Below are 26132 nucleotides of genomic sequence, written 5' to 3' on the forward strand. Positions count from 1 at the left end.
GGAGCAAAAAAATACAAGTTTGGATGCACTGAAGAGGGCAGTTAATAAAAACTGGAAGAGAGCACTGCTCTTTCAAATGCAAAGACAGCAACTCAAAACTTCAAGGAACATGAAAAATCAGTAAAACATGATACCACTAAAGGATTACAGTAACCTTCCAGTAACCACTCCTAAAGACATGGAGATATGCAATTTATCCAATAAATAATTCAAAATGCTGTTTTAAGGAAACAATGAGCTGCAAGAAAATTCAGAAGGGCAATTCATTGAAATCAGGAGAACAATATATGAACAAAATGAGAAGTTCAGCAGAGAGACAGAAATAATAAAAAATAATTAAATAGGTAATCACTTTGTAGTGTGTACAGCTATTGAATTATAATGTACATTAGAAACAAAAAAAACAAATTCTGGAGGTAAGAATACAATGAGTGAAATTTTTAAAAATGCAAAAGAGCATCAACATCAGAATGGATCAAGAAGAAGAAAGAATTTGTGAGTTAGAAAATAGGAATTTTGAAATTATTGAATCAGAAGAGAACAAAGAAAAAAGAATGAAAAAAAAATGAAGAAAGCTCACATGATCTGTAGGATACCATCAAAAGAAATAATTTGTGAATTATTGGAGTTCCAGAGGGGGAAGTAGGCAGAAAGCTTATTTAAAGAAAATGGCAGAGAACTTTGCAAATCTGGGAAGAGATTTGGATATCCAAGTTCATGAAGCTCATAAGTCACCAAATGAGCTCAAAGAGACCTTCTTCAAGGGTGTGGAGAAAAGGGAACCCTCCTACACTGCTGGTGGGAATGTAGTTTGGTGCAGTCATTATGGAAAACAGTATGGAGATTCCTTAAAAAATTAGAAATAGACTTGCCATATGATCCAGCAATCCCACTCATGGGCATATATCTGGAGGGAACTCTAATTTGAAAAGATACATGCACCCCAATGTTCATAGCAACACTATTTACAATAGCCAAGACATGGAAACAACATAAATGTCCATCAACAGATGACTAGATAAAGAAGTAGTGGTATATTTATACAATGGAATACTACTCAGCCATAAAAAAAGAATAAAATAATGCCATTTGAGCAACATGGATAGACCTGGAGATCATCATTCTAAGTGAAATAAGCCAGAAAGAGAAAAACACCATATGATTATCACTCATATGTGGGGGTCTAGAAAAAAAAGACACATGAACTTATTTATAAAACAGAAACAGACTCATAGACATAGGAAGCAAACTTACGGTTACCAGGGTATAAAAGGAGTGGGAAGGGATAAATTGAGAGTTCAAGATTAGCAGATAGTATCTACTATATATGAAGTAGATAAACAAGTTTCTACTGTATAGCACAGGTAACTATATTCAACATTATACAGTTGAGTTTGCAGCCCACAGCCCTCCACATGGAATCTGCTAAGACAAGCTGGCTAGGACCCTGGGCAGCCACTGGGGAAACTACTCTTTGTCCCTCCCTGGCACAGTGAAGTAGAGAGGGTGGGGAAACAGACTGCACTAAGCCAGCCAACTGCATTACCCACACTGTACTGCACGTTTAGTTGCCTAGTTCTCTAGGTGAGCCTCATTCCTTGAAAGGAGAAGGATGATAATACCTAAGTACAGCCTAGCCTGTGGAGAACCATGCTAGAAAAGGCAACTGACATTTATTGAATACCATGCACTAGGCACTTACATGTGTCATGTTTTCATTAGAGTATAGAAATCAGTAGAAAGAAGAATCTTGGGGGCCTTCCATGTAATCTGCCCGGTCGTCTCGGCTCATCCCTGTACTACTAGTTTCATACACTTAAGGGACTCCAGTGGGACCTTGCTTTCTCCCCCATACTCCTCCTGCCCTCTCCCCAAAATAAAATGCAATGTTGAGGGGAAAATACGTGGGTATACTTACTGATAAAATACAATTCATCAAGAGATCCAATATGAAATACCTGAAATTATCTCAATAAATGCCAAAAGATGTATTTGAGAAAGCCATCATTTTTAAAATTATGTTAGAATATACAATATTATAAATTGACTATACTTCAATAATTTTAAAAAAGAGTATATTGGGAAGGAAATTTTTAATTTTGGAAATATTTTCTAGTAGTCACTGTATTTTTCTCTTTTATTCTTTACAAAATAATTTGTTTTGATTTTTTGTGCAGTGACAGATACTTAACATATCTTCTATGTTTATAATAAATTTTTAAAATATCACAAAAAATAATAAAAGTAAAGTCATTTTCAAATCTAAAATTTAAAACAATGATAATATCAAATGCTGATGAGTGTACAGAGAAACTGTCTGTCTCACACATTGCTAATGGAATGTGAAATAGTATAGCCATCCTGGAAAACAGTTTGGCAATTTCCTAAAAAACTTAACATTTACTTACCACATGTCCAGCAGTCTCACTCATGGACATTTGTCCCAGAGAAATGAAACATATCTACATAAAAACGTGTACATGACTGTTCATAGCAGCTTTTTATAATAGCCCAAAACTGGAAACAAACAAAATGTCCTACAGTAGTAGAATGGCTTAATAAATGGTGGTTCATCTATACCATGGAATACTTCTTGGTAATAAAAAGGAACAAACTACTGATACATACAACAGCTTGAATGGATCTCAAATTATACTGAATGAAAAAAGCCAATCTAATAAAGTCACATATTATATGATTTCATGACATTCTCAAATTTTAAAAATTATGAGGATGGAAAACTGATCAGTGGTTGCCAGGGTAAGGGATGGAAGGGGAAAGATGGTGGTGGGAAGGGGAAAGATGTGGGTAAAGGAACAGCATGAGGAAGATTTTCATAGTGATAAAATAGTTCTCTATCTTGATTACAATAGTCGTTATACAAATCAATAAAATGACTATGGAATGATATAGTCTGTATTCTGTAGACTATAGAATGATACAAACACACACACTTTTCTAATTTTGATATTGTCCTGTAGTTATGTAAGATGTAACCACTGGTGAACTGGGTGGAGGGTAAATAGAGACCTCTTTACTGTCTTTGCAAACTTGTTTGCAATGTACAATTAACTCAAAATAAAAAGTTTAAGAAATGTGCCAGAAAATTACAAATAACCATATGTTTCTATTGAAAGTATACTTCTGAGACATATGCAAACATTCTTTAACAATGAAATATTTAAAGACATGCTCATTAAACATTTTTTAAAAAGAACAAACATACCTATGGTGATGCTATTATTTAATGTTGTTTTAGAATTTCTTACCAATACAGTCAAACTCGAAACAGAAATAAAAGATTTAAGTATTGGGAAAGAAATAAAATTACCTTTATTTGCAGATAATACGGCATAATGCCTTAAAACATGGAGAACAACCCTAAATGCTTAGAATTAATAAGGGAATTCAGGACCAAGATAATATTACAAAATTAATAGTTTAATAACCTGTTGAATTCTCCCCATTATAACAGTAGCAAACACATAAACAATTTAGGAATAACCTTAATGAAAAAGTATATGCAAAACAGATGTATAAAACCTACGTGATGGAAACTACAAGGCTTTACTGAGAGATAGCCAATTCTGTAACAACTTTGTTTCAAAGTCAAACCTGTAAATGTAAAAACAACCATAAAAACAATGCATGCATTATAATTGTCCTTATAAGATTAAGAAATTCTTGCAAGTACTAGTAATATAATCCAATGAATTATTAGCAAAAATATTTATATTATATATTCTAGCTCTGTACTTCCCCAAATAGTAGCCATTGACCACATGAATTATGGCTAGCCTGCACTGTCTAAATTTGATATGTGCCCTAAGTGTAAAGTACACAGCAGATATTCGTTATTTATTTATTTATTTTTTTCTTTGGAGGGGGGAAGGTAAGTAGGCTATTTATTTAACTTTTTTTTTTTTTAATGGAGGTACTGGGGATTGAACCCAGGACCTCATGCATGCTAAGCATGTACTCTACCACTGAGCTATACCCTTCCCCCCTAGTACACAGCAGATTTTCAAGAATTAGTATGAAAAATCTAAAATACCTCAATCATAAAAAAAAATAAAATAATATAATATAATTGTTTATAGGGATTACATGTTGAAATAATATTTTGGGTATATTGGGTTATGTAAAATATATTGTTAAAATAGTGGTTACTACAAAATTTAAAGTTACATATAAAGTTACATATATATTGGCTCACCTTTGTAGTTCACATATTTGAATTGGACAGTGCAGCTCTAGCTTTTTCCTTTTCTTTCTTCCAGTTTTACTAAAATATAATTGACACATAGCACTATACAAGTTTAAGGCATAATGATTTGATTTACATGCATCATGGAGTGATTGCTGCAATAAGTTTAGTGACCATTGTACCTTTTGATTCCTTCATCCAATTCCGCCTCCTCCCATCACCCACTTCTGCTAAACACAAATCTGATCTCTTCTATGAGTCTGTTTGTTTGTTTTTAAAGTATAAATGACCTACAGCACTATGTTCGTTCCTGTTGTACAATATAGTGATTCAATATTTCTACACTTTTCAAAATGATCACCACAATAAGTCTAGTTACCATCTGTCACCATACAAAGATATTACATAGTTAATGGCTATATTCTGTACACTGTACATTTCATATCCATGACTCATTTATTTTGCAACTGGAAATTTGTACCTCTTAATCTCCCTCACTTATTTCTCTCCTCCTCTGCTCCCCTCCGCTCTGGCAACCACCTGTTTGTTCTATGTATCTATAACTGTTTATTTTGTTTTATTTGTTCATGTGTTTTGTTTTTCAGATTCCCCATATAAGTGAAATCACATAGGATTTGTCTTTCCCTGTCTGACTTATTTCATTTAAAATAATACCCTATAGGTCCATCCATGTGGTCAATAATGGCAAGATTTCATTCCTTTTTACGGCTGAGTAATATTGCATTGTATGTATATACACATCTTTATTCAGTCATCTGTTGATGGGTACTTGGGTTGCTGCCATATCTTGGCTACTGTAAATAATGCTGCAGTGAACATAGGGGTGCATGTATCTTTTCTAATTAGTGCTTTTATTTTTTGGATAAATACCCAGGAGTGGTATATACTTAGTGCCATTTTGTTGATTTGGGGGTTGTTTTTGTAGTTCTTTTTTGTTCCTTTCTTCTTTTGCTCCCTTCCATTGTGATTTGATGACTATTCTTAGTGTTGTTTGGATTCCCTTCGTGTGTGTGTGTGTGTGTGTGTGTGTGTGTCTATTATAGACATTTGGTTTGTGGTTACTATGAGATTCATATATAGCAATCTTCATATATATGTGATTATTTAAAGTGCTGATCTCTTAACTTTTAATGCATTTTAACAAACCTGCATTTTTACTCCACTACTACACCCCACTTTTAACATTTTTGAGATCGTATTTTACATCTTTTTGTTTTGTGTATCTCTTAACTAATTATTGTGGAAATAGATGTTACTACTTTTGTCTTTTAACCTTACTCTAGCTTTATACTTGGTTAATTTACTATCTTTACTGTATATTTGCCTTTACAAATGAGATTTTTCCTCTCTTACTTTTCATATTTCTAGTTGTGATCTTGTCTTTACTGCCGAGAGAAGTCCCTTTAACATTTCTTGCAGAGCTAAACTCACGGCACTAAACTCTTTTTAGCTTTTGCCTTTCTGTCAAACTTTGTGTGATTTTGTGTGTAACCTTTTAAGAGTGGAGTCTCTATTTCCCACAGCCCTCTGGCTCTTCTGAAAGTAAGCCCTGCTGGCCTTCAAAGCCAAATGTTTTGGCGCTTGTCTTCCTGGTGCAGGAAAAGGGCAGGACCCTTAGGCTGGAGAGCCTGATGCCCTGGGGCTCCAACCCCTCACTCCCTGGGGAGAACCTCCACAGCTGTAATTATCCTGCCATTTGTGAGCCACCCACCTGAGGGTCTTGACTACACCATGTCTCCACCCCTCCTACCTATCTTGTTGTTCCTTCTTTATATCTTTAGTTGTAGAAGAACTTTTCTGCTAGACTTGAGACCTTTCTCAATAATTGCTGTGTAAATAGTTGTAATTTACTGTGCCCATGGGAGGAGGGGAGCTCAGAGTTTTCCTACTCTGCCATCTTTGCCCTTCCCCGTTTTAGCTTTTTCATGTTACGCTGTCATGTGCTGATAGGCCTTACTGCCCATTAGAATTACTTGGGAGCTTTAACAAAAATGCCTGTGCCCTACCCCAAGCAATACAGTTGGCATTGGTGGCATTGGTATGAACTTAAGTCTCTCCAGGTGATTCTAAAGTACACCCAAGATTCATAAGCACCATGCATGACCCCAAGGTATCAGGCCCTAAAGAATTCTTTTTCACATTTTTTATTTTATTTTATTTCTTCAATTTTCTTTGGGGGGAGGTAATTAGGCTTACTTTATTTAATTATTTTTTTAATAGAGGTACTGGGGATTGAACCCAGGACCTCATGCATGCTAAGCATGCACCCTGTGTCTTGAGCTATATCCTCCCTCCTTCTCATTTTTTATTTTAAATAATTAAAGAAAGACATTCTACAGGCTAAGAAGTAACATTTGACTTTGAGCGCAAAGATGTGATGCCAATTCTATTCTGGATTGATACTTCCTGTGATTGATCAAAACAAGACATGAATTTTTCCCAGTCAGTTATTGCCTAGTCTTGGCAAATTTTTCAGTTTATAAAAACAAAATAATGAATTTTCTTTTTAAGTTTTTCATGATCCTCAGCTGGGTACAATTACAAGTATTTCAGAAGAACGGAATTTATGATGGATTTAAAACACAGAGGTTTGTGTGCTTTCCCCCCTTTTCTGATCGCAGCATCTCTAGGAGGTAGGCAGGGCAAGAGTATTTATCCCCATTTTCAGAGGAGACACTGAGGCCCACTGAGGGCAAGTGGGTCACCTAAGATTGTGTGGCTAGTTATAATGTAGCCTAGACTCAAACACCTCTCTACACCTGTCCAAGGCCCTTTCCAACCTAATTTTTTTAGGACAAATCACCACCAGCATCTGCAATAAGAGAAGCTGTCATCCAGAGGCTATTTCCCTTGACTGGCCCTGGGGAAGGATTTTAGTTTATACTAGACAGTTCTGTAAATGTACATGGCACTAAGCAATCACCTTAAATGCAAAATAGTTTATGTTCAAAGATGAATTAAAATGTGATTCAGTCAACAAAACACATGCCCAAGAATTTTCAGTTTCCAGATAACCAATAATGCGGTATTCTCCAGTGAAAAGTCTGCTGTTACTATCAAGTAGACAGGGTGGTGTGATGGCAGAGCATGGACTTTGGGGTCTGACAGTCGTGCATGTGACTCTGGTGCTGCCCCTCACTAAGCCGTGTGAACTTGGACATGCCACTTCTCTTATTATTGAACATCGATTGGCAGTAGACAGACACCATGGTCCCTCCCCTCAAGAATTCTCAATACTTGGGGATCATACCTTTAAATACCAGAAGACCATTGCTGCCCTCGAGCTGCTGGGGGAGCACTACAGGAGCCTGAAGACAATGGTTCAGGAAAAATATATATACAGATACATGGAGAAAGATAAAGCAAATGTGGCAAAAGTTTAACAATTGGTGAATCTAGGTGTATGGGTATTCACTGTATATTTTGCCACTTTTCTGTAGGTTGGAAAATTTCCCAAGTAAAAAGTTGAGGGTATAAAGGTTAAAAAACAAAAATTAAATGTTAAAATATTTAGTAATAGACTAATGAGAACTATGAAAGTTTCATATGAAGAAAACTCCTAATTATTACTGAAGGTTATAAAACATGACTTGAATAAATGGGAGAGACTTGCCTTGAGTAGGAAGACTCCAGATTTGGAGAGGAGGCAGGAATAAGAAGCGTATGGACTGAATTGTGTCCCTCTGCCCTCAAATTCATATACTGAAACCCTGACCCCCTATGTGGCTGTATTTGGAGACGGGGCCTTTAAAGAAGTAGTTAAGATTAACTGAGGTCATAAGGGTGGGGCCCTAATCGGTTAGGACTGGTATCCTTATGAGAAGAGGGAGACCAGACCTCACTCTCTTCCCAGGTACAGAGGAAAGATGAGGACTCATGGAGAAGACAGCTGTTTGCAAGCAAGGAAGAGAGGCCTCCCCAGAAACTAACCCTGCTCGTACCTGGATCTTGGACTTACAGCCTCCAGACTGTGAGGGAATACATTTCTGTTGTTTAAGCACCAAGCCTGTGCTACTTTGTTATGGCAGCCGGAGCCAACTAAGACAACAAGTGAAGTGCTTCACCCAGGGTCATGGTCACCCGATGAGGAAATAGTGGAGCCTAGATTTGTACCGAGAGCTGTCTGGGCCATCTCCCCATGAAGTGAAGTGTGAGTCAGGTCAGTGCTTCTCAAATGTTGGTGGGGATCAAAATTGCCTGGGGCAGAAGATCAGGGATTCCCTCACCCTGATTCTGAGGGCTCTACGTGAAGCCTGAAATTCTGCATTTTAGTAAGTGGTATCCTACCAGGTGAGTCTGTTGAAAGCGATCCCAGACTACACTTTAAGAAATGCTGCTCTAATCTGAGTCTGGAGGTTCAGAGATGCAGGAGGGACCCTCAGGGGATATGCATATAATATTTCTACAAAGATAAGCAAAAACCATTGTTAGCCTCTGAGGATTCAGGGGCTGGTATGAGAGTAAGACATATTTTTAAATTTTTGTTTTGCTTTGTATTTTTTAACCTTAAGCATGTACTATTTTTTCAATTAAAAAACTAACTTGAAAAAAGAGGTCATGAATTTAAAGAGCTTATTATTAGTCCATTAACCCCAAAATAGTAGGTGCCGATAAATAAAAATTCCTTTCTTTTTTGTCTTCCACTCAAAATTTGCCATCCCTTTCCTTCCCTCCCTTCCCCCGCGCAGTGGTATCTCCGTCTGTACATTTGGTCAATATGTATTAATTTCATGCACATTGTATGCCAGGCACGGTTCTAAGGATACAGCTATTCACATAAAACAGACACTGTCTCGCCTGCCTGCACGGAGTGTCTAGTTCACATCCTCACCTCTGGCAATTCTGACCTCTTAATTCCTGCCTCCCTAGCTCTATACTGGCCATCTCTCCACACAAACCTTTCCTACTCTCCTCCTTCAGAACCTGAGGGAAATTCTCCCCCATGGAGCCTGGGGACCCCCACGGGCGTTCTCAGCAGGACTCATTGAACCTAGGGCCAGCTTCCTGCTGGCCCCTGGTGGGGCTCCTGGGGCTCACAGTCCCTCTAAATCTCTAGGGTCCACCTCTCCCCTCTTAGCATCTGCTCCCCACCTCCCTGGGGTGGACAGGCCCCAGGGATTTGTGCACCAGAACATACTGCCGTTCCCTGGACCTTGGGGCTCAGAGCTGGGATCTGTGTGACCCTAAGTCTAGAATGTCGCTAAAGGCCACAGTCTTTGGAGAGGCAGCGCTGTACGTGAGGGCAGTAGTACTGCCTGTGTGTACATGTGTGGTCAGGGTTGGGCGAGGGCTTCAGGTGAGATACCTTTCATTGAATTTTTTATTCTTTCTTTTACTGTTCACTTTTTTTTCTTGTGCCCAGAGCAATTCATACTGTTACATAAACATCAGAAACTAGACGTGCAAAAGAGAGATTTAAACAACTCCCATAGTCCTGCCTTAGGGACTATTTCTGCTCACACCTGGAACAGGAACAGAGGGGAAAGGGCACCAGGCCAGGAGCCTGGCTAGTCCTCACTGTCCCCTCCCTGTGTGACCCGGGACAAGCTCCTTCCTCCTCAGAGCCTCAGCTTATCCTCACACAAAGCGAACACCCCAGTAAAGGGCCCCCTCTGGCGTTCCTCCCCTGTGATTCTGAGCCCACGGTCCCAAGCATTCTCCTCATCAGTGAGACCTTCAGGCAGCTGCAAATTCCAACTATTTCAAATACTCAAATGCAGTAAAGTAGGCTAAAACCAATTACAAATAATTAGGGGTAAAGTCCTGAAAAATCCTGAAAATAGGCAAAAATGCTTTAAAACTATTAGAGGGTTGAAAATTATCTATGAAGGATGATAACTGACACTGTAGGGAAAAAACCCCAGCAACTGGGGAATATTCATTTTCAATCAAATCGTTGTTTCAATCAAAATGTTGTATTCACGGGAATGCTTTCTGAAAAATTGCCTTCAGCCCAATCCTCTGTCTCTGTGTGAGGCAGCCAGCAAGAGCTTCCGTCCAGCTCCCCCATGTCCTTGGAAGGAGTCTGAGATCCCCACTTCCAGTGAAAGAAACATCAGACCAACTGCAGGCTGCACGTCCCCAGCGAGCACTTACTGATTCTCTCCGTGTCAGGCTCCGTGCTGGGCACCTGGGACTCGAGGCAACCAGGAAGGTCCTGCCGTCCTGCCCAGGCAGGGCTCACAGCCTGTCTGGTAGGGCAGACAGACACGTCCATGGACGCCTGTTCAGAGTGAGGTGAGGTGAGAACTGGGAGGGTGGTGGGTGGAGAAAGGCCGGGAAGCCGCTGCCCTGTCCCTCGAACAGCCATGAAGCTGTAGAAACTCATCCTCCCCGTCCTTAGTAAATGTTCCTGTTATTTTTGCTGTGAAACAAGTTATCCCAATATCTAATGCCTTAAGACAATCATTGTATTGTTCTCAAGGTTCCTGTAGGTCAAGAATTCCGATAGGGCATGGCAGGAATGGCTTGTCTCTGCTCCAGAATGTCTGGGGCCTCAGCTGAGCAGATTCAGTGGCTGGGGGGGCCTCACGGGCCGAGGGCAGGAATCACACGGAGATAACCTCACCCACGTGCCGGGGGCTACTACTGGCTGCCTCCTGGGCCTCCACCGTGGTTGTTTTCCAGACCACCTGCGCATGGCTTCTACGAGTGGCCTCGGCTCTCTCGCGGGTTGGAGGCCTCAGGGTTGGCCTTCCTACCCCAAGCATGAGTGTCCCAGGTAACCAGGCCTTTTCTGCCCTAGCTTCTAAGTCCTAAAGTGTTACTTCTCTGAATTCTGTTAATTATAAGCAAGTCATGGGCCTGGCAGATTGACAGGGAGGGCAGTGAGACCCCACCTCTTGAGGGGACAATGAATAGTTTGACACACAGTCTCCACACCTAGGGTGGATCCAGGCACCTCATGTTCTGCCCAGCACGGGACAGCGGGCCTGAGGGGAGCCCAGCTCGAGGTGGGTGAGAAGAGAGGGAAGAAGCTGGACACTTCTCTCTGTGGGCAGTTTCATTTGACCATGGGTTCAATTTCTACTCCTCCTGGAAACCTTTACGTCTGCAGCGCAGAGCTTTCTTCTGAGCTTCAGGCCAGTCTGTCCAGCGGCCTGCCTGCTCTCCCTTTCTGCGCCTCAGTGTCTTTTGAAAAATGAAGATGCTGATGCCTTGTGAGGATTAAACAACACGATACTTACAATGCCCTTGGTGCAACACCTAGCATGCCTTAGTGCTCAGGAAGTGTTATTATTTGGCCTCGCCAACTGTCTTAAAGACAGTTCAAACTCAACATCTCCAAAACTGAACTCATAATGTGCTGCTCACACCTGCCCCTCCCTCAGTGTTCCCTGTCTTCACAAATGACCCACCATCCTTCCTTTTGCCCGTGCCAGAGACTGGCAGTCATCTCTCATACCTCTCTCTCTTTTATACCCCATGTCCAACCCAACCCCAAGTCTGGACAGATTTACTTTCCAGATACTTCTCTAATTTGTCCATTCTCCTCCATCTCTACTCTGACCCCTTAGTCCAAGCCGCAGTTATCTCTCCTCTGGACTCTGGCCTCCTCTCTCTGGTCTCCCAAATTCACCAGGTCCAGTTCCCCTTCTACCTACCCTTGTCCACTCTTCACCCAGCAGGCAGCCAGAATATTTTCAAAATGTAAAGCTGATCATGTCACTCCCCAATGAAACCCTTTTATCCCTGTTGCTCTAAAGAAAAGACAGTTCCTTTCAAAGGCCTGTAGTCCTGTGAGTCTGGCCCCTGCGTCCTGTCCTTCCTCCTTAGCCCCACTCTCCCTCCCCAACTCACTGGGCTCCCTTCTGCCACAAGGCCTTTGTACAGGCTATTTCCTGTGCCTGGAATGTCCACTACATACCCCCAGCTCCACTCCCCCTTACGTCAGATAACAGCTCAAGAGCCACCTCCTCAGAGGGGCCTTCTTTGCCCCCACCCCCACCCCACCATGTTGGCTCTCACAGCACCAGGCATGTCTCCTTTAGTCTCCTTTGCAGCACTTCTGTGGTTGACATCTACATCTGTATAGTGATTATTTGCTTAATATCTCTCCGCTTCAAAACCATGTAGGCTCCATGAGAGCAGGGACTATGTTTGGGTTTGTTCGCTGTTGTATCCCAAACCCTAAAATAGCAGCTGACATAGTTCAATAACTATTTGTTGACTAGTTGGATGGATGGATAGATGGATAAGAGAGGAGAGAGGAGGGGCCAGGGCCATCGTAAGCTTTAGAGAGTGTTGCTGAAGGAATAAATGGGCAGGCTAGGCAGAGCCTAGGAGATGACGCATGGGTGCACCTGAGTTTCCAACCTTCAGGCCAGAAAGGAATCTGTTCTAATGTAAGAAAAAGTGATTCAGTCAGGACTGGAAACACTCATCCTTCCTGTCCCCAGGCCTCTCTTCTAGAGGTGCTGGAGACTTGAATCGTTTCACCTGCTTCCGGAACTTGGCATGGCATAGTCAGGGAAGCCTACCTGGTCCAAACTCCTCTTTTCTAGTAAGGATCAGCAGGGCAGTGAGACTTCCGAAGTTCACACAGCACCCCTTGGGTGCGTTGATGGGGAAATCAGGGCTCAGGCACTGACAGCCTGGGTTCCATCCTGACTGCGCTATTTGCAGACTCCCCAACCCAGGCTCTTCCCCTGGGTAGGTAGAGGGGACCTCAGTCTCATCACCTGAACAGCTAACTGACCACACTCCCAAATCCCGGTTCAGTTTCCTCAGTGACCAGCCTGACCTGCACTCCGGGTCCCTCACACACCCGCCCAAATGACTTTCCCTTTCCAGCTTCACCATCTTTATCTTGCTTTCAAAGGTCAGAGACCTGTCCTTCTGTAGGGTTGAGAGTGTCACACCCCAGGCTGCTTTGAGAAAATAGGAACAAATAAGCCCTTCTGTCTCTAAAATCTAGTGTCCTGTCTTTGTGGCCTCAATTGGCCATATGACCTTGGGCAAGGGCCTTTACCTCCATTTCATAAGAGGAAACTGAAGCAGAGAAGTTTAATACTTTTCTGCAGTACAGGTTTGCTATAAGGTTCCAGTGAGTTATGGAAACAAAAGGGTTTGTGACCCGTAACTCCCTGATCCTGAGTTAGAGGTGGTTAGTGCTCAGGGGTGATTTGCATAAATAATATCATTTTAGTTAGTGTAGAGCTTTGCTGTTTACCTTTGGATCTTTGTGAATCTGTTAGTCTATAACTATATCTGTGCAGGCTCTCAAAGAATGTGCCAGACCATCTAGGAAATGTATGTGCTTTTCCAATGATGGGATTTCAGGCACTGCAACAAGTTAGCTAGAGATTTAGGGCAATGGGGAGGGGCTCTGTTTAATGCCCCTCACAGGGTAGGGTACCTACCTAACCATTCTTCTTTCAAGACCAGTGCTGCTCCAGTATTTCAGCGAAAAGCCTTGTTGGTGGGGTGTGAGTGCAGGTGCTGACGACCCAGGCTGAGAGGACCCCGGATCAGTCCAAAGTGCCCTGTCCCTGAACTAGAAGAGCAGATACTGGCAGAGCAGGACCGCCAGGGTGACATGGACTGTCCCACACCTCCAGCACTGGATGGTCTCTCTGTCCCAAGTCCCCCTTCATTCCAGGCCCAGCACCATAGCGTCCCCATACAGGCAACACAATGGCAACCCAGAAGCTCCAACCTCCAGCCTGTTGGTCGGTGCCTGAGTGGAGAAGCGCGCAGCCCCAGCACAGCCTCTCCCCTGTCAGATCCCCGAGCCCGGCTCACCCTCAGGCACACTGGCTGCTGGAACCGGAGAGGACCGTCCCCTTGCAGAGACAGATGCTTTCTGCTTTTCCAACTTCTTCCTCCTCTTCCATCTCCTTCCCCCTCACCACAGCCCTGTGAAATAGAGCTCCGGGTGAGACCCAGTAGACACATGGGGAACTGCTACGCAACAGTAAAAACCAAACTTCTTTTGAGTAGTGATCTTCCTGTCCCTGGAGGAGTTCAAATAGAAACTGAACAGCCACCTGTAACGACCCCAACCCAAACCAAACCATAGGTCATGTGGACTCTATTTGTGGAGTAAATGAACTGCTTTTATAACTCTAAACCTCATAGTGACCGAATTAGGTTGAGCATAGAAAAAGAATATAACAAAACCCCTTGTACCTACCTCCTAGCTTATGAAATAAAACATTATAGACACAGTTAAAATTCTCTGTGTAGCCCTGCCCAACCCTGCCCACCTCCTTTCCCCTAGGGAGGTAACACTATCTTGATCTGGGGGCTTACCATTCCCAAGCTACTGCTATACATACCACTGTGTTTGCAGCCCCAGCAAAGATAATAGTGTATGAAATAGTGTGATGGTAGGTGAGGCTGGGATGCTGGGAATAGCACTGGTTTAGAGCTGAAAGAACTCTTATCTTTAGCTTAAGAGATCTATGATTTCTACTCACAGGTAAGAAAATGAGAGAGAAACAATATAAAAAAGTGCTTAAATTCACTTAGACTCCTGGAGATTTAAAATTTTTATTTCTCTAATGAATATATTATCATACATTAGGAATTAGCTAAAATAATAACTGTTAATAATTTTTAAATTGATTTGTCCAGAAGAACAAGAACAAAGAAAAAGGTCTTTGTTAATTTGCACTTCTCCTTTAAAAAAAAAAAACCTAAGACAACGGATAAGAGGCATAAAGGGACAGTGATACGAACACCAGGCACCCTAATGACCTCAGTCTGAGTTACCTTTTTTGAGCTTCAGTTTCCTCATCTTTAAAATGGGGGCAATTTTCTTAAATGAATTTATACCAAATCTCCTCCCCAAGAAATGTGGAGTCAACTTTTTGGGAAGTTGAAAATCAAAAAAATAACAAATGTGAGAATACTTCTAAATTTTAAGAAGCTGCAAGTACAGGGTAGTGTCAGCATCCCCAGCAACAACAGCAATCAACGCCACCTAGTAGTGAAAAAGAGGAACTGCATCTGGATACAATTCCATGCTGTCTGTAGTGGGCATCACAATTCAGATCCTTACGAGGATTATTGGACATGTGAGGAAAGCCTCTAACATAAAAGACAAGCAAATACAAAAGGAGCTCAGAGAAAACAATGTAGAGGCAGAAAATGTTTAAGATTATCATTAATGTATTCAGAGATGAGAAGATATTTTATCTGTGAAACAGCAGGTTTCTGTAAGAAGAAAGTTCAGGGTACAAAGATGAGCTCTGAGTGGTGGTGAGCTAGATCTGGCTCATAAAAGCTCGCAAGAGCCAACTGTTACATTTGCAGGAATTGTGCAAGCCAGTGAAGCACAAGGAGTTATTAAAAATTAAATTATATAAACTCAAAGGTAAATAAATTATTTCAAAACAAATTATATTCAAAACAAATACTCAAAGCTCTTCACTTCCTAATTATTTTATATAGTTTTGTTACTATCTATGATCATGAAGCCACTTACGTTTATTGTTTCTGTATGGGGGAAGTACTATGTAATGGTCTACTACTAAAGTGATACCATATTGGTAGCTTGAAATTGATCAGAGGGAGTTTTTATACCCCAGAAATAGGTAAACTACACAAGTCAGAGTTGTCCCCTTCACTTCAGAGTTGTTAAAACATTTACCAACACACAACATACAGACATATATACAACATATATATGTAAATACTATGTATATATACATATATACAAACACATATCAACATACATATAACAGCATTTACCAACATACCACTGGCTCTGAGATTAAAAATATAAAGGTAGAAATGGAAAAATTAGTAATAATATTGGAAGATAAAGTTGAAATCTCTCATAAAGTAGGAAAAGAGATGGACAATAGTTGGTAAAAGACACAAAAATTAGAGGCTCAGTCCAAAAATCTGATGTGTAAATAACGAGTTCCAGAAAGATAACATAGAAAATAGTATGGAAGAAGTATTAAAGGAATAATTCAAGAAAATTCCCCAGAACTGCAAGGCAATTTTGAAACTGAAATAGCTCACTGAGCACACTGCAGAACAAATGAAAACAGACAAAAATCAAGGTATTATTGCAAATCTCAGAACACTAAGCAATAAAGAGATGATCCTAAAAGCATCAGGTCAAGAAAAGGAAAAAGAAAAAAGGTTACAAACAAAAGAGTGGGAAACAGAATGACATCTGATTTCTCAACAGCAATTTTTGTTTGTTTTTAGCTAAAAAGAAGCAGTGGTAAGTTTTTAGGAAAAATGATTTCCAACTAAGACTCTATTCCCATTCAAATTTTATCAATCCACAGTGAGAGCTGAAAAAGACTTTTCCCAAGATCTCAAAAGTGTTTTTCATCCCTTGTGTGCATTTATTTAACCAATATTTATTGAGAACCTACTATGTGCCAGACATTTTTCTAAACACTAGGGATATAGCAGTGAACAAACAGGGCTTTCATATAATCTGAAAATAACACGTCAGATAGTAATCAGGACTCTGAAGTGGGGGGATGGAGTGCTGGGTGGGAGGGAGCTCTTTTGGATAGGGCCTCATTGGTTGAGGTCACTTGAACCTCAGTGAAGGAGCAAGCCACACAGATATCTGGGGGAGAGCCTTCCAGGCAGAGGAATGAACAAGGGCAATGACCAGCGAAGAGTACTTGTGAAACCAGGCCAGTATGACTAAGAAGGGTGGTAGGAGATGAACGCATAGGCCAGATCACAGGGCCCTTTGTCCTGAATATTTTGCTTTTGTCCCCCCAGACCCACTATCCACCCTGCTCTGTTGCCTGGGAAGCTGAGTATGGGCCATGCCAACAGGCTCTCTTGGTGTCTGGCTTCCTATGACATTTAGCCAATGGGAGGCATCTGCAAAAATCAGAGGGCAGGCAGAGTCTTTCTGAGAGCCACAGCTTCTGCCAGGTGATGCTCAGCAGCTCTGAGTTCCCTTCGTTCTTCAGCTAGAGTGGGACTACCTAATGCCTTCCCGTGATTGCCAGCTCCAGGGAACCTCACACAGTTTACCCGTGGCTTCCCTAAACCCCACTCACACCTTTGTAAAGAGTTCCTCTAGTAAACAGTCTCCAAATTGCTCAATTTGAGTGTGACACTCACCTGTTTTCCTGCCAGGATCCTAACACTCCCTTGTAAGGCAAGGTATGGATTATAAATTTTACTCTAAAGGAGACGGGAAACCACTGGAAGTTTTTGAGCACTTGGGACACCACGTGACTTAGATTTTAAAAGACCACTCTAGAGTGGGAGGGTAAAGCTCAGTGGTAGAGTGCATGCTTAGCATGTACGAGGTCCTGGGTTCAATCCCCAGTACCACTATTTAAAAAATAAAGTCTTAAAAAAAAACCACTCTAGATGCTGGATGCAGAAGATGTTGGTGGGGGTCAAAGAGAGAACAGTTAGGGGGCTTTTACAATAGTAAGGGTAAGAGAAAGTGACTCAGACTAGGGTGTTTGTAGAAGAGGTGGTAAGTGGTCAAATCTGGGGATATATTGTAAAGATCGAGCCAAGAGGATTTGGTGACCAAGTGGATGTGTGGTTTAAGAGGAAAAAAAAGCAAGGATGACTCAGGTTTTTGGTCCAAGGATGAATCAAGTTGCCATTTACTGAGATGGAGATGTCTTGGGACAGAGGTTTGGGCTGCAAAAATCAAGTTTAGTTCAGGATAAAGTCCAGGTGTATATCAGAGATCTGCTTGGGGATCTGAATAGGCAGATGCATATCTCAGACTAGAGTTCAGAGATCTGCCCTGGAGGTAGAAATTTTAGCATAATAACCTCAGATAGCATTTAAAGCCAGACTCAATGTTCGTATAAACAGAGAAGAAATGAGGTCCAAGGATTGAGCCCTTTCTTCGGGAGCTACTAAAGGATGTTTCACCAAAAGGAAGCAGTAAACAAAGAAAGAGGAAGACATGTGATGTGGAAACAGGTACTCCTGACACTGGAAGCAAAAAGAATTCTATACTGATGGCAAAAGGAGACCCCAGAACTATAGACCTCAAGAGTAACCTGTTTGAGTTGGAGCTAGAGGATAGGGGTCCTGGGAGGGGTATCACCACATAGTAAAAACAAAAGTAAAATTGAACATATTGAGATTTGAACTATGGCTCAACATTTAGGGATGAACACATGAGACAGGAGCACAGAACACTGAGCAGATGGAAGAACAAAGTAATTACTAACATTTTATGTAAATATATCTACTTACAGAAACGTTAAGTGTAGAATTACATATATTATATGTAAACATATAATTATGATTCCAGGGGAAGAAGTATAAACTAAAATCAAGAAATCATAGTATAAGAATGTTACTTAGAGCAATTCCACTTCCAAGTATATATCCAAAAGGACTGGAAACAAGTACATGTACATGAATGTTTATAGCAGCACTATTCAAAATAGCCAAAAGGTAGATGTAATCCAAATATCCATCTGCTGATGAATATATAAAAGAATTATGGTATAAACATAAGGTGGGATATTAGCCATAAAAATGACATACAAACACATGCTACGTCAGCGAGCCCCAAAAGCATCATGCTAAGTGAAAGCCAAACATTAAAGGTCATACGTTGTATAATTCCATTTATATGATATATTCAGAATAGGTAAACCCATAGGAAAAGAAAGCAGACTGGTAGTTGCCAAGGGCTGGAGGGGAGAGAATGAGGAGTAAATGCTTTATGAGTAAGGGGTTTTATTTTGGGGTTATGAAAATGTTTTGGAACTAGATAGGAGTGGTTGTTGCACATTTGAATGTACTAAATGCCACTGAATTTTTCACTTTAAAGTGATGAATTTTGTATGTAAATTTCACCTCAATTTAGGAAAAAAAAGTTATTGAGAAATAAGAAGGCATACTGTTTGTCAGAAAAACAGCTGAGTACCCCTGAAACTAACATTGTTAATCAGCTACATGTCAATAAAAACAAAATTTAAAAACAACAACAAAAAAGAAGAAAAATAGTGGAGTTGAAGTCGTTGCCCTGGACTTTAGGCTGCAAAAGGAAAGGGACTATTTTTAGTCATAAGTCTCATAAAATCAAATATATGCATAACTTCAATTAAAAAAATAAGACAAACTCCTGCCATTTGAAGAAAGGACTATTTTTAAATGAAGAGAACAGTTGTTAAAGGAAACCTTCAAATCCTAGGAGCTCACATATGGGTAGATTTGGACAAATAATATGCATATGCTGATTCCAACTCTGTCAAAATAGATGTGACTAAGAAAAAGCATATGGGAGCTCTCGTTTGAAAAGGAAGAATAAATGTCTAAGTCTACAAGACAGATGAAGACCACACTATATTTAACAGAAGGGAGAACCCCCTCCAAATAACTTAATTAATGATCCATTTAAAAAAGAAAAAGATCATTAAGGAAAGCCATCAGGGACAGTGTCCAGAATTCTTAGACTTACACGGCAAAAAGACCATAAGATCAAAGGACAAAGAATAAGCTGGGGAAAATACTTGTAACACATGATAAAGGGTTAATAACAGTGTTCCAAAAGAGAAACTGGAATAGGGTCCCCATAGGCAATTCACAAGAAGTAAATGTACGATATTCATTAGCCATCAAAGAGGTAAAGGAGAATATCAGTTTCTTAAAGATTTAAACAAAAACAATTTTAAAAGGATGTAAAGAAATGACACTCATGCACTTTTTGAGTACTTATCAGTACACACGAGTTCTGCAAAACACACAAAATATAAAATATACATACCAAAGATCCCATTTCTGGAAATTTATCTCAAGACAACAGGACAAATTAGAGTACATAACATCTTCTATTAAATACCCAAAACCAGGACATAACAAGTGAAGACTATGGAATGACAGTCATAATACCCATGTGCAAAAAGCGCCTGTGATTACATTAACAGGAAGCAGTCTGGAGGGATGGTCACTGAAGGGATTGTTAAAATTTTCTCTGAATGATTTAACTACTGCCACATATTAAGAACCTCATGTGATCCTCACAGTAATTTAGAGATTGAGATCAGACCCCCTAAACCACACAGCCTTTTAAGTAGCAGGGCTGTTTCCGAAAACCAAGTTTGAATCCTCTGCCCACACTCAAAAGGACTGCAGGTGGTTTTTACATTTCCTTATTGTTCAAAACCAAGTATATTGTTTAATGCATTAAAAAACCTCCCAACATGTAGTAGTCACATTTAGTATTTGCAGTAATTCTCTTGGTTTGATGGCAAGAATTATAAAGATGTAAATACTTCTTGTAATTAAAACCTAGAGATGCTTTGAAACATCATATCTACTACTACTGACCAGTTTTGGGTCCAGAACCATCAATACCCATTTGCCTAGCTTAACTGGGGTTTTCAAATCATCATGCTGTTGTTACGTTCTTTTACTCATTCACCACTCTTGGAGATGTTTGCCTTATTACAGTAAGTTTATTATTTGGTTCATGACGGTTAGCCACTTTTACGACATGAACACAAAAGCACAGGGATCAGGAATTCACATCTAACACTAGGTAAGAATTGGGTAAAATACTGAAACTGGCTTGTTCCATTCCTGTTTCCCCAAAACTGTTTGTGAGCCCATCAGGAGGTGGGGATGAACCAGTTTACGTACCCATCAGAGCACAGAGAGCAGCATACCCCGCACAGAGCAAATATGTGAAGTGTCCTAAAGAACAAGGTGTCTGTTACCCCCGGAGCCTGGCACTCCACAGGACATCAATGCTAGTTGTAAGACTGGGTTCCTTGAATACAAGGGACTTTGCCTTAGAGTGATTTCAAACACAACTTTGATTTTACTGCTTTGGGTAAAGCTTAAGTAAAAAGCTTACTATTAAATATATCCAAGTGATAAACACTTAGAAAATAAGGTAGTATATATGTATGGCCTGCTTTAACTTTTTCTGAATTCTGGAGTATGGCTCTGCAAACCAGCTAGACCTGATCTTCTCATTTACTGGTCTTCAACCTTAAACTCCCTCCAGTTGTCCAAGGCTGCCTCTTTCAACAGGATACCCATATACCTCATTAGTTAGGTTTAAGAATTAAATGGAATATTCTGACAACACCGAGGTACAAATTTTATTCTAACTCACCCAAAAGTTGCAAGGCTCAGGGACCTGAGCTCATCTTAGGTAGGTCTTCCTGCTCCCTCTGCTCCAACTGTGCTTGCTTATCGTTCCCTGAATCCCTTCTTCCTCATCTTTTAAACTTTAAACTTCACCTGCAAGACGGGGACTGCCCCTGATGTCTGTCCATACTAAACATGCCCACCCCCCCCGAGACACCTTCATGTATGTCTAACATTACACTGTGGATAACACCTATCACAGATCTACCTCAAATACATCTAAGTGTATCAAAATTACTCAGAAACATTTCTGCCGTAACATCATAACAGTAAGTCACTACTTCCTAATTTCTTCCAGTACCCACCACCCACCGTGTATACAACAACTGCTCATAAAGGTATCAACTGCTCACCTAGTTGAGCAGTGAAGAGATATTATCTTATTGCTCCCTGTGATACCACACAATTCTAATTCTGCTAAAACACTTCCAAATCAAAAAAGAAAACACAAACCAGACAATTTTGTAAGGGAAAGAAACACAAAACATGCTTCTACTTAAACAATGATTTTATTGCTTGAGTACACACAAATTTATGCAACCAGGGCAGAAGCTGTGGATGACTCACTGAAAAGAAAAAGAGGGGAGAGGAGAAGAGCTGGATTAATAAAAGTCCTCCATATTCATTCAGATGCTCTCAAAATAGAGCTGTTTCCTAACAGCTAAAATAACCCCCAAATATATAAAATGCACCTGAGCTCCTGAATCAGTTCACTGTGCTCAAGCACAATGAATAAAGATGCTCACTCAGACATCCAAGGAAGAACTAGCCAACATAAAGAAAAACCTTTTTGGTGGAAACTGTGAATGTCCAGAAATCACAGTGAGCAATCTATGCAAAAATTAAGGTAACATACACACCTGGGAGCAGAGGTAAGTGAAACGTTACTATCTAAAAGGGAGTCAAATAGCTTGTGCTCTACATCAGTAGTCTACCAAATACCAAACTATGTCCTTTGCTCGTCTTCGTTAATAGTTTCAAAAGAACACAGCCACACCCATGTGTTGATGTATCCTCTATGGCTGTATTCTTGCTATAATGAGAATTGACCACATATCCTCAGCCTAAAACTTTTACTGTCAGGCCTTTTACTGTTAATTATTACTATATTAATATCTGGCCAACTCTTGTCATTAACAAAAACAGGTTGATACTTACTATTTCCAATTGGGGGGGAGGACTCGTTTGGTCTTGTAATAGCGAGCCAACCTATGAATACGGCTCTCAATCAGAATCAGACGGAATTTAGCATCTTTATCCTAAAAGTAAAAGTTGACAGAATTCAGGAAAACTACTCAAAACTAAACATTCTTTCAACCAAGGAATGAACAGAATCATAGGCTAAGATTCATGTGGCCAGATTAGTTCATAAGGCTCCAGAAGACTTAACAGGAATGATAGAAAATGCAAATAAACACCTCAATATTTTCAGCCAACTGAATACTCTGCGCCTAGGGAGCCAAAGCTCCCCCTACAAATCTCTCCTGGTAGAATTTTTATTTCAAAGCCAACTGCAGTGTGACCTGTTTGCGCACTAAGCCACCTTAGAGAATTCAAATCAGATGCACTGTATTTTACTGAAATGAGTTAGCACAAGCAGTTCTATTCTCTTACCTTCCTGTTCCTCTCAAGATGCTTCCGAACAGCAACAGCCTTCTTAATTAAATGATAAAGATCCTCAGGAAGATCAGGAGCAAGTCCTCTGGACTTAAGAATCCTCAGGATTTTATTGCCTGTCACAAAACGTACTTGTGCAACACCATGTGAATCTCTCAGGATCACACCTGAAAAGGGAATAAAATAATTTCCCAAACCAAACACACAAACTGGAAAGTATCATGTCAAGCATGAGATCAAGTCACTTTCCGTGTTTCTTACCTGTCAAAACAGGGCTTACTTTCATACATCACAAACAGGAAAGTGAGAAAGCACACCAAGCTCACTCAGACATCCAAGGAAGGTTAACCCAACACCAAGGAAAAAACCCTTCTGGTGGAAACTGCGAATGTTGGAAAACCATCATCATAGTGAGCTTGCTGAACTACAGGCTACCGAGGGAATCAATGGTATTCTTCAGAATAGCACCATCTCACCACCTAACAATCTATTACATGTTCCCTGTTGTGTATGATACCTCCACCATCTTGTGAGCAAGTGTGATGAGCACCCTGAGTAGCCAATCTGGTTTGGGGCTAGTTGTATAGCTGCAGTGTGCCTCAGTTTCCTCAACTTAAGACAGGGAAAACTACTAGCATTTACTGAAAGTATTTTAAGTCTGGCTATCAGAATTAAATGAGGACAGTACAGGTAAAGTGCATAAAACCATGCACCCAGAGCAGGCAGTGCCTAGCCCAAAGTGAACGCTGATTAGACTCTGGCGAGCATTTTAATCGTTTTACCGTCTCCCAAGTAAGAACCTGAGTTCAGCAGATGAAGGCTAGACCTCGGTCATCATCAACAGTAACGACAGGAAAATGGGCAGAAAATTTTCAGGCCACTTGAGACACATTTACTGTCAGTCTATTTCAGCAAGTTATGCAAGGGCAGGCGGAAAGCGCTACATTAGACAAAAACACTCACCAATTTGTGAGGGAGTCAGGCCTTTCTTGGCCAGTTTGTAGATCTGCTCCTTCACGTCATCAGACGTCAATTTCAGCCACTGTTTATGGAAAAGAAATTCGCCTCAGAAAGAGAAACTGCGGATGGTACCGAAGCATAGCGAAGCCCTCCGAGTCAAAACCGCGCTCCTCGTGCACACGTGGTCTCCATCCCCACGCCGCTTCTCCGGAGCGACGAATGGCACCCCCTCCCGACCTCTCCTCGGTCCCTCCATGTTACTTACGGTTGGTACGCTGCGGCGGTAGGGCAGAGCCGACTGGGACAGGCCCTTCCTGGGGAGAGAAGCAGTCTCGGGGTGAGAAGGCGGCCCATGCCACAGTAGCCCAGAACTTCACCCCCTCGACCCGCTGTCCACACCTCCTCCTTTGTCCCCATCCCCGGACCAAGCCCTGTAACCCTTTCAGAAACCTGGGCTCACCCGGGAGCGTGCATGCGACCCATGATGGCGACAGTCCGGCAGCGAAAAGGAGAACGAGGCTCGGAACGCCGCAGGAAGCTACCCTCCGCGCAGGAAGTGACGCAACATGCCGCTACTTCCTCGTCCGCAGGAGGCGGAGCTGCGCTACGTATTTCCGGCGTCGGCGTAACTACATAGCCCGAAATGCATTTCAACGTGGACTACATATCCCGGCATGCATTGGTCTTTGAGGCGGCTACACGCCGGAGCGGGAAAAAGAGCCCCCCTCCCCACGCGTCTGTTCACTTGTAAGACAAGCTGACTGTAGTGAGGTTGTGCAAGTTTGGATCCCGGACTAGGAGTGCGCAGAGCAGATATGACTGCACGGGTTGGTGGATTTGGTCCCCGCCTTATGGAAGGCCACTATCTGTGCGCTCTTGTCGCCCAGCGAATTTGGGCTCCTGACGTTCATACCTACACAGTTGTTCATTCACTAGCGCCAGGCCATGTCTCGGCACTGAAGACCTCAGAGTCTGTCCCTGCTTTTGAAATATTTGCAGGTACAATAAATACTAAGGTGATAAGTGCTTCACTGGAAGTAATGGTAGTGGCTACTGCCTTGCCTAGCAATACCATTTCTTATCTTTCAAGGGAGGGATCACTGACTACGGAGACTAACCTGCGTAGGGACTTGAACTAGGCCCTGGCGGTCCTCTACCCTGTACCCAGCCCTCTACTTGAGACCTCGTTACTCTGCTCTACACTGGGCTGTGGGGCGCCGCCTAGGGCGCTAGGCTCGGCCGGGAGAAGTGTTGGGCAATGGAGCCGCATCCGGAGTGAGAGAATTGGTGAACATGGAAGAACCTTGGGAACACGATGGCAAAGGCTGGAGCTGGATGTAGGGAGGTGAAGGGAAGTGGGGCGGATGAAGGGGAAAATGAGGCATTTGAAGTTGTTGGCACAAGGAAACTGCCATTGAAACTCTTTTAAGACTCAGTGCTGTTACACAGGAATGCGTTGAAAAAAATGGGCAAATGAAGGAGCTTGTTCAAATACTGCGTGACACCGGGGAGGAGGAAGGTCAGAGAAATTACTAATTCTGTCCACAGGTTTAAAGTAATTGGTTAGATTTTAAAGAAACCTTAAGCATTGAAGCATTCATCACCACTCTTTCCATGTCACTACTTGATGACTAATTTTCCCCAAAGCATTAGGAATTTCATTCAAATTGAGTAATCTTTTTTTTTCCCTAGCAAAGATACATTCTTATCATTAGTTAAATTTACATCTTTAGCCCAGATATGGGATAGGTATCTCACTTTAACATGGCTCCAATTCCCAATCTCCACCCCTAGCTACCTACTCCAGATCCTTTATCAGTTAAAACACTACCCATTTACTCAAACCATAAACCTTGAGTCTCAATGTTTCCTCGTCTTATTCCGTTTAAGAGTCATCTCAGCTCTACCACAAAAATATATCACGAATACATTCACTTGTTTCCGCTGCTACCCCTAATCCAAGCCACCATCATCTCTCACCTGGGGAACTCTGGTATCCATGCAATTTGTGCTTTTACTCATGTGCCCACCCCAAACACATGTAACCTATTCTCCACCTAGCTGTCAGAGTGATCTAAGAAAACTTAAATCAGATAATGTATTATTCCCCTGAATAAATCTCTTCCATACTTTCTCAGTGCATTTAGAGTAAAATTCAAACCCCTGACCTCTTACCAAAATCCCCTTGGTTCTAAACGCTCCAGCCACACTTCTTTCTTAACTTCCAAGGTAACAAGCGTGTTCCTTT

The 26132-nt window shown here is 41.3% G+C and overlaps 1 protein-coding gene and 1 non-coding gene across 2 annotated transcripts; both read right to left on the minus strand.

Moving 5' to 3' along the window:
- Nucleotides 1–21797: 21797 nt before the first annotated feature.
- On the minus strand, nucleotides 21798–24451 carry RPS13 (ribosomal protein S13). The gene is made up of 6 exons (XM_006209326.4): nucleotides 24345–24451; nucleotides 24150–24198; nucleotides 23888–23966; nucleotides 22922–23091; nucleotides 22466–22566; nucleotides 21798–21873 (listed from the first exon to the last, which is right to left on the minus strand). Exons 1-6 carry the CDS (start codon nucleotides 24365–24367, stop codon nucleotides 21840–21842), a joined length of 456 nt encoding a protein of 151 aa, XP_006209388.1. The 5' UTR covers nucleotides 24368–24451; the 3' UTR covers nucleotides 21798–21839.
- Nucleotides 23247–23338, minus strand: LOC116282106 (small nucleolar RNA SNORD14). The gene has a single exon (XR_004191584.1). It is a non-coding gene; the product is annotated as a small nucleolar RNA SNORD14 (small nucleolar RNA).
- Nucleotides 24452–26132: the final 1681 nt, after the last annotated feature.

Source organism: Vicugna pacos, chromosome 10 (assembly GCF_048564905.1).
Source record: "Vicugna pacos chromosome 10, VicPac4, whole genome shotgun sequence".
Lineage (NCBI taxonomy): Eukaryota > Metazoa > Chordata > Mammalia > Artiodactyla > Camelidae > Vicugna > Vicugna pacos.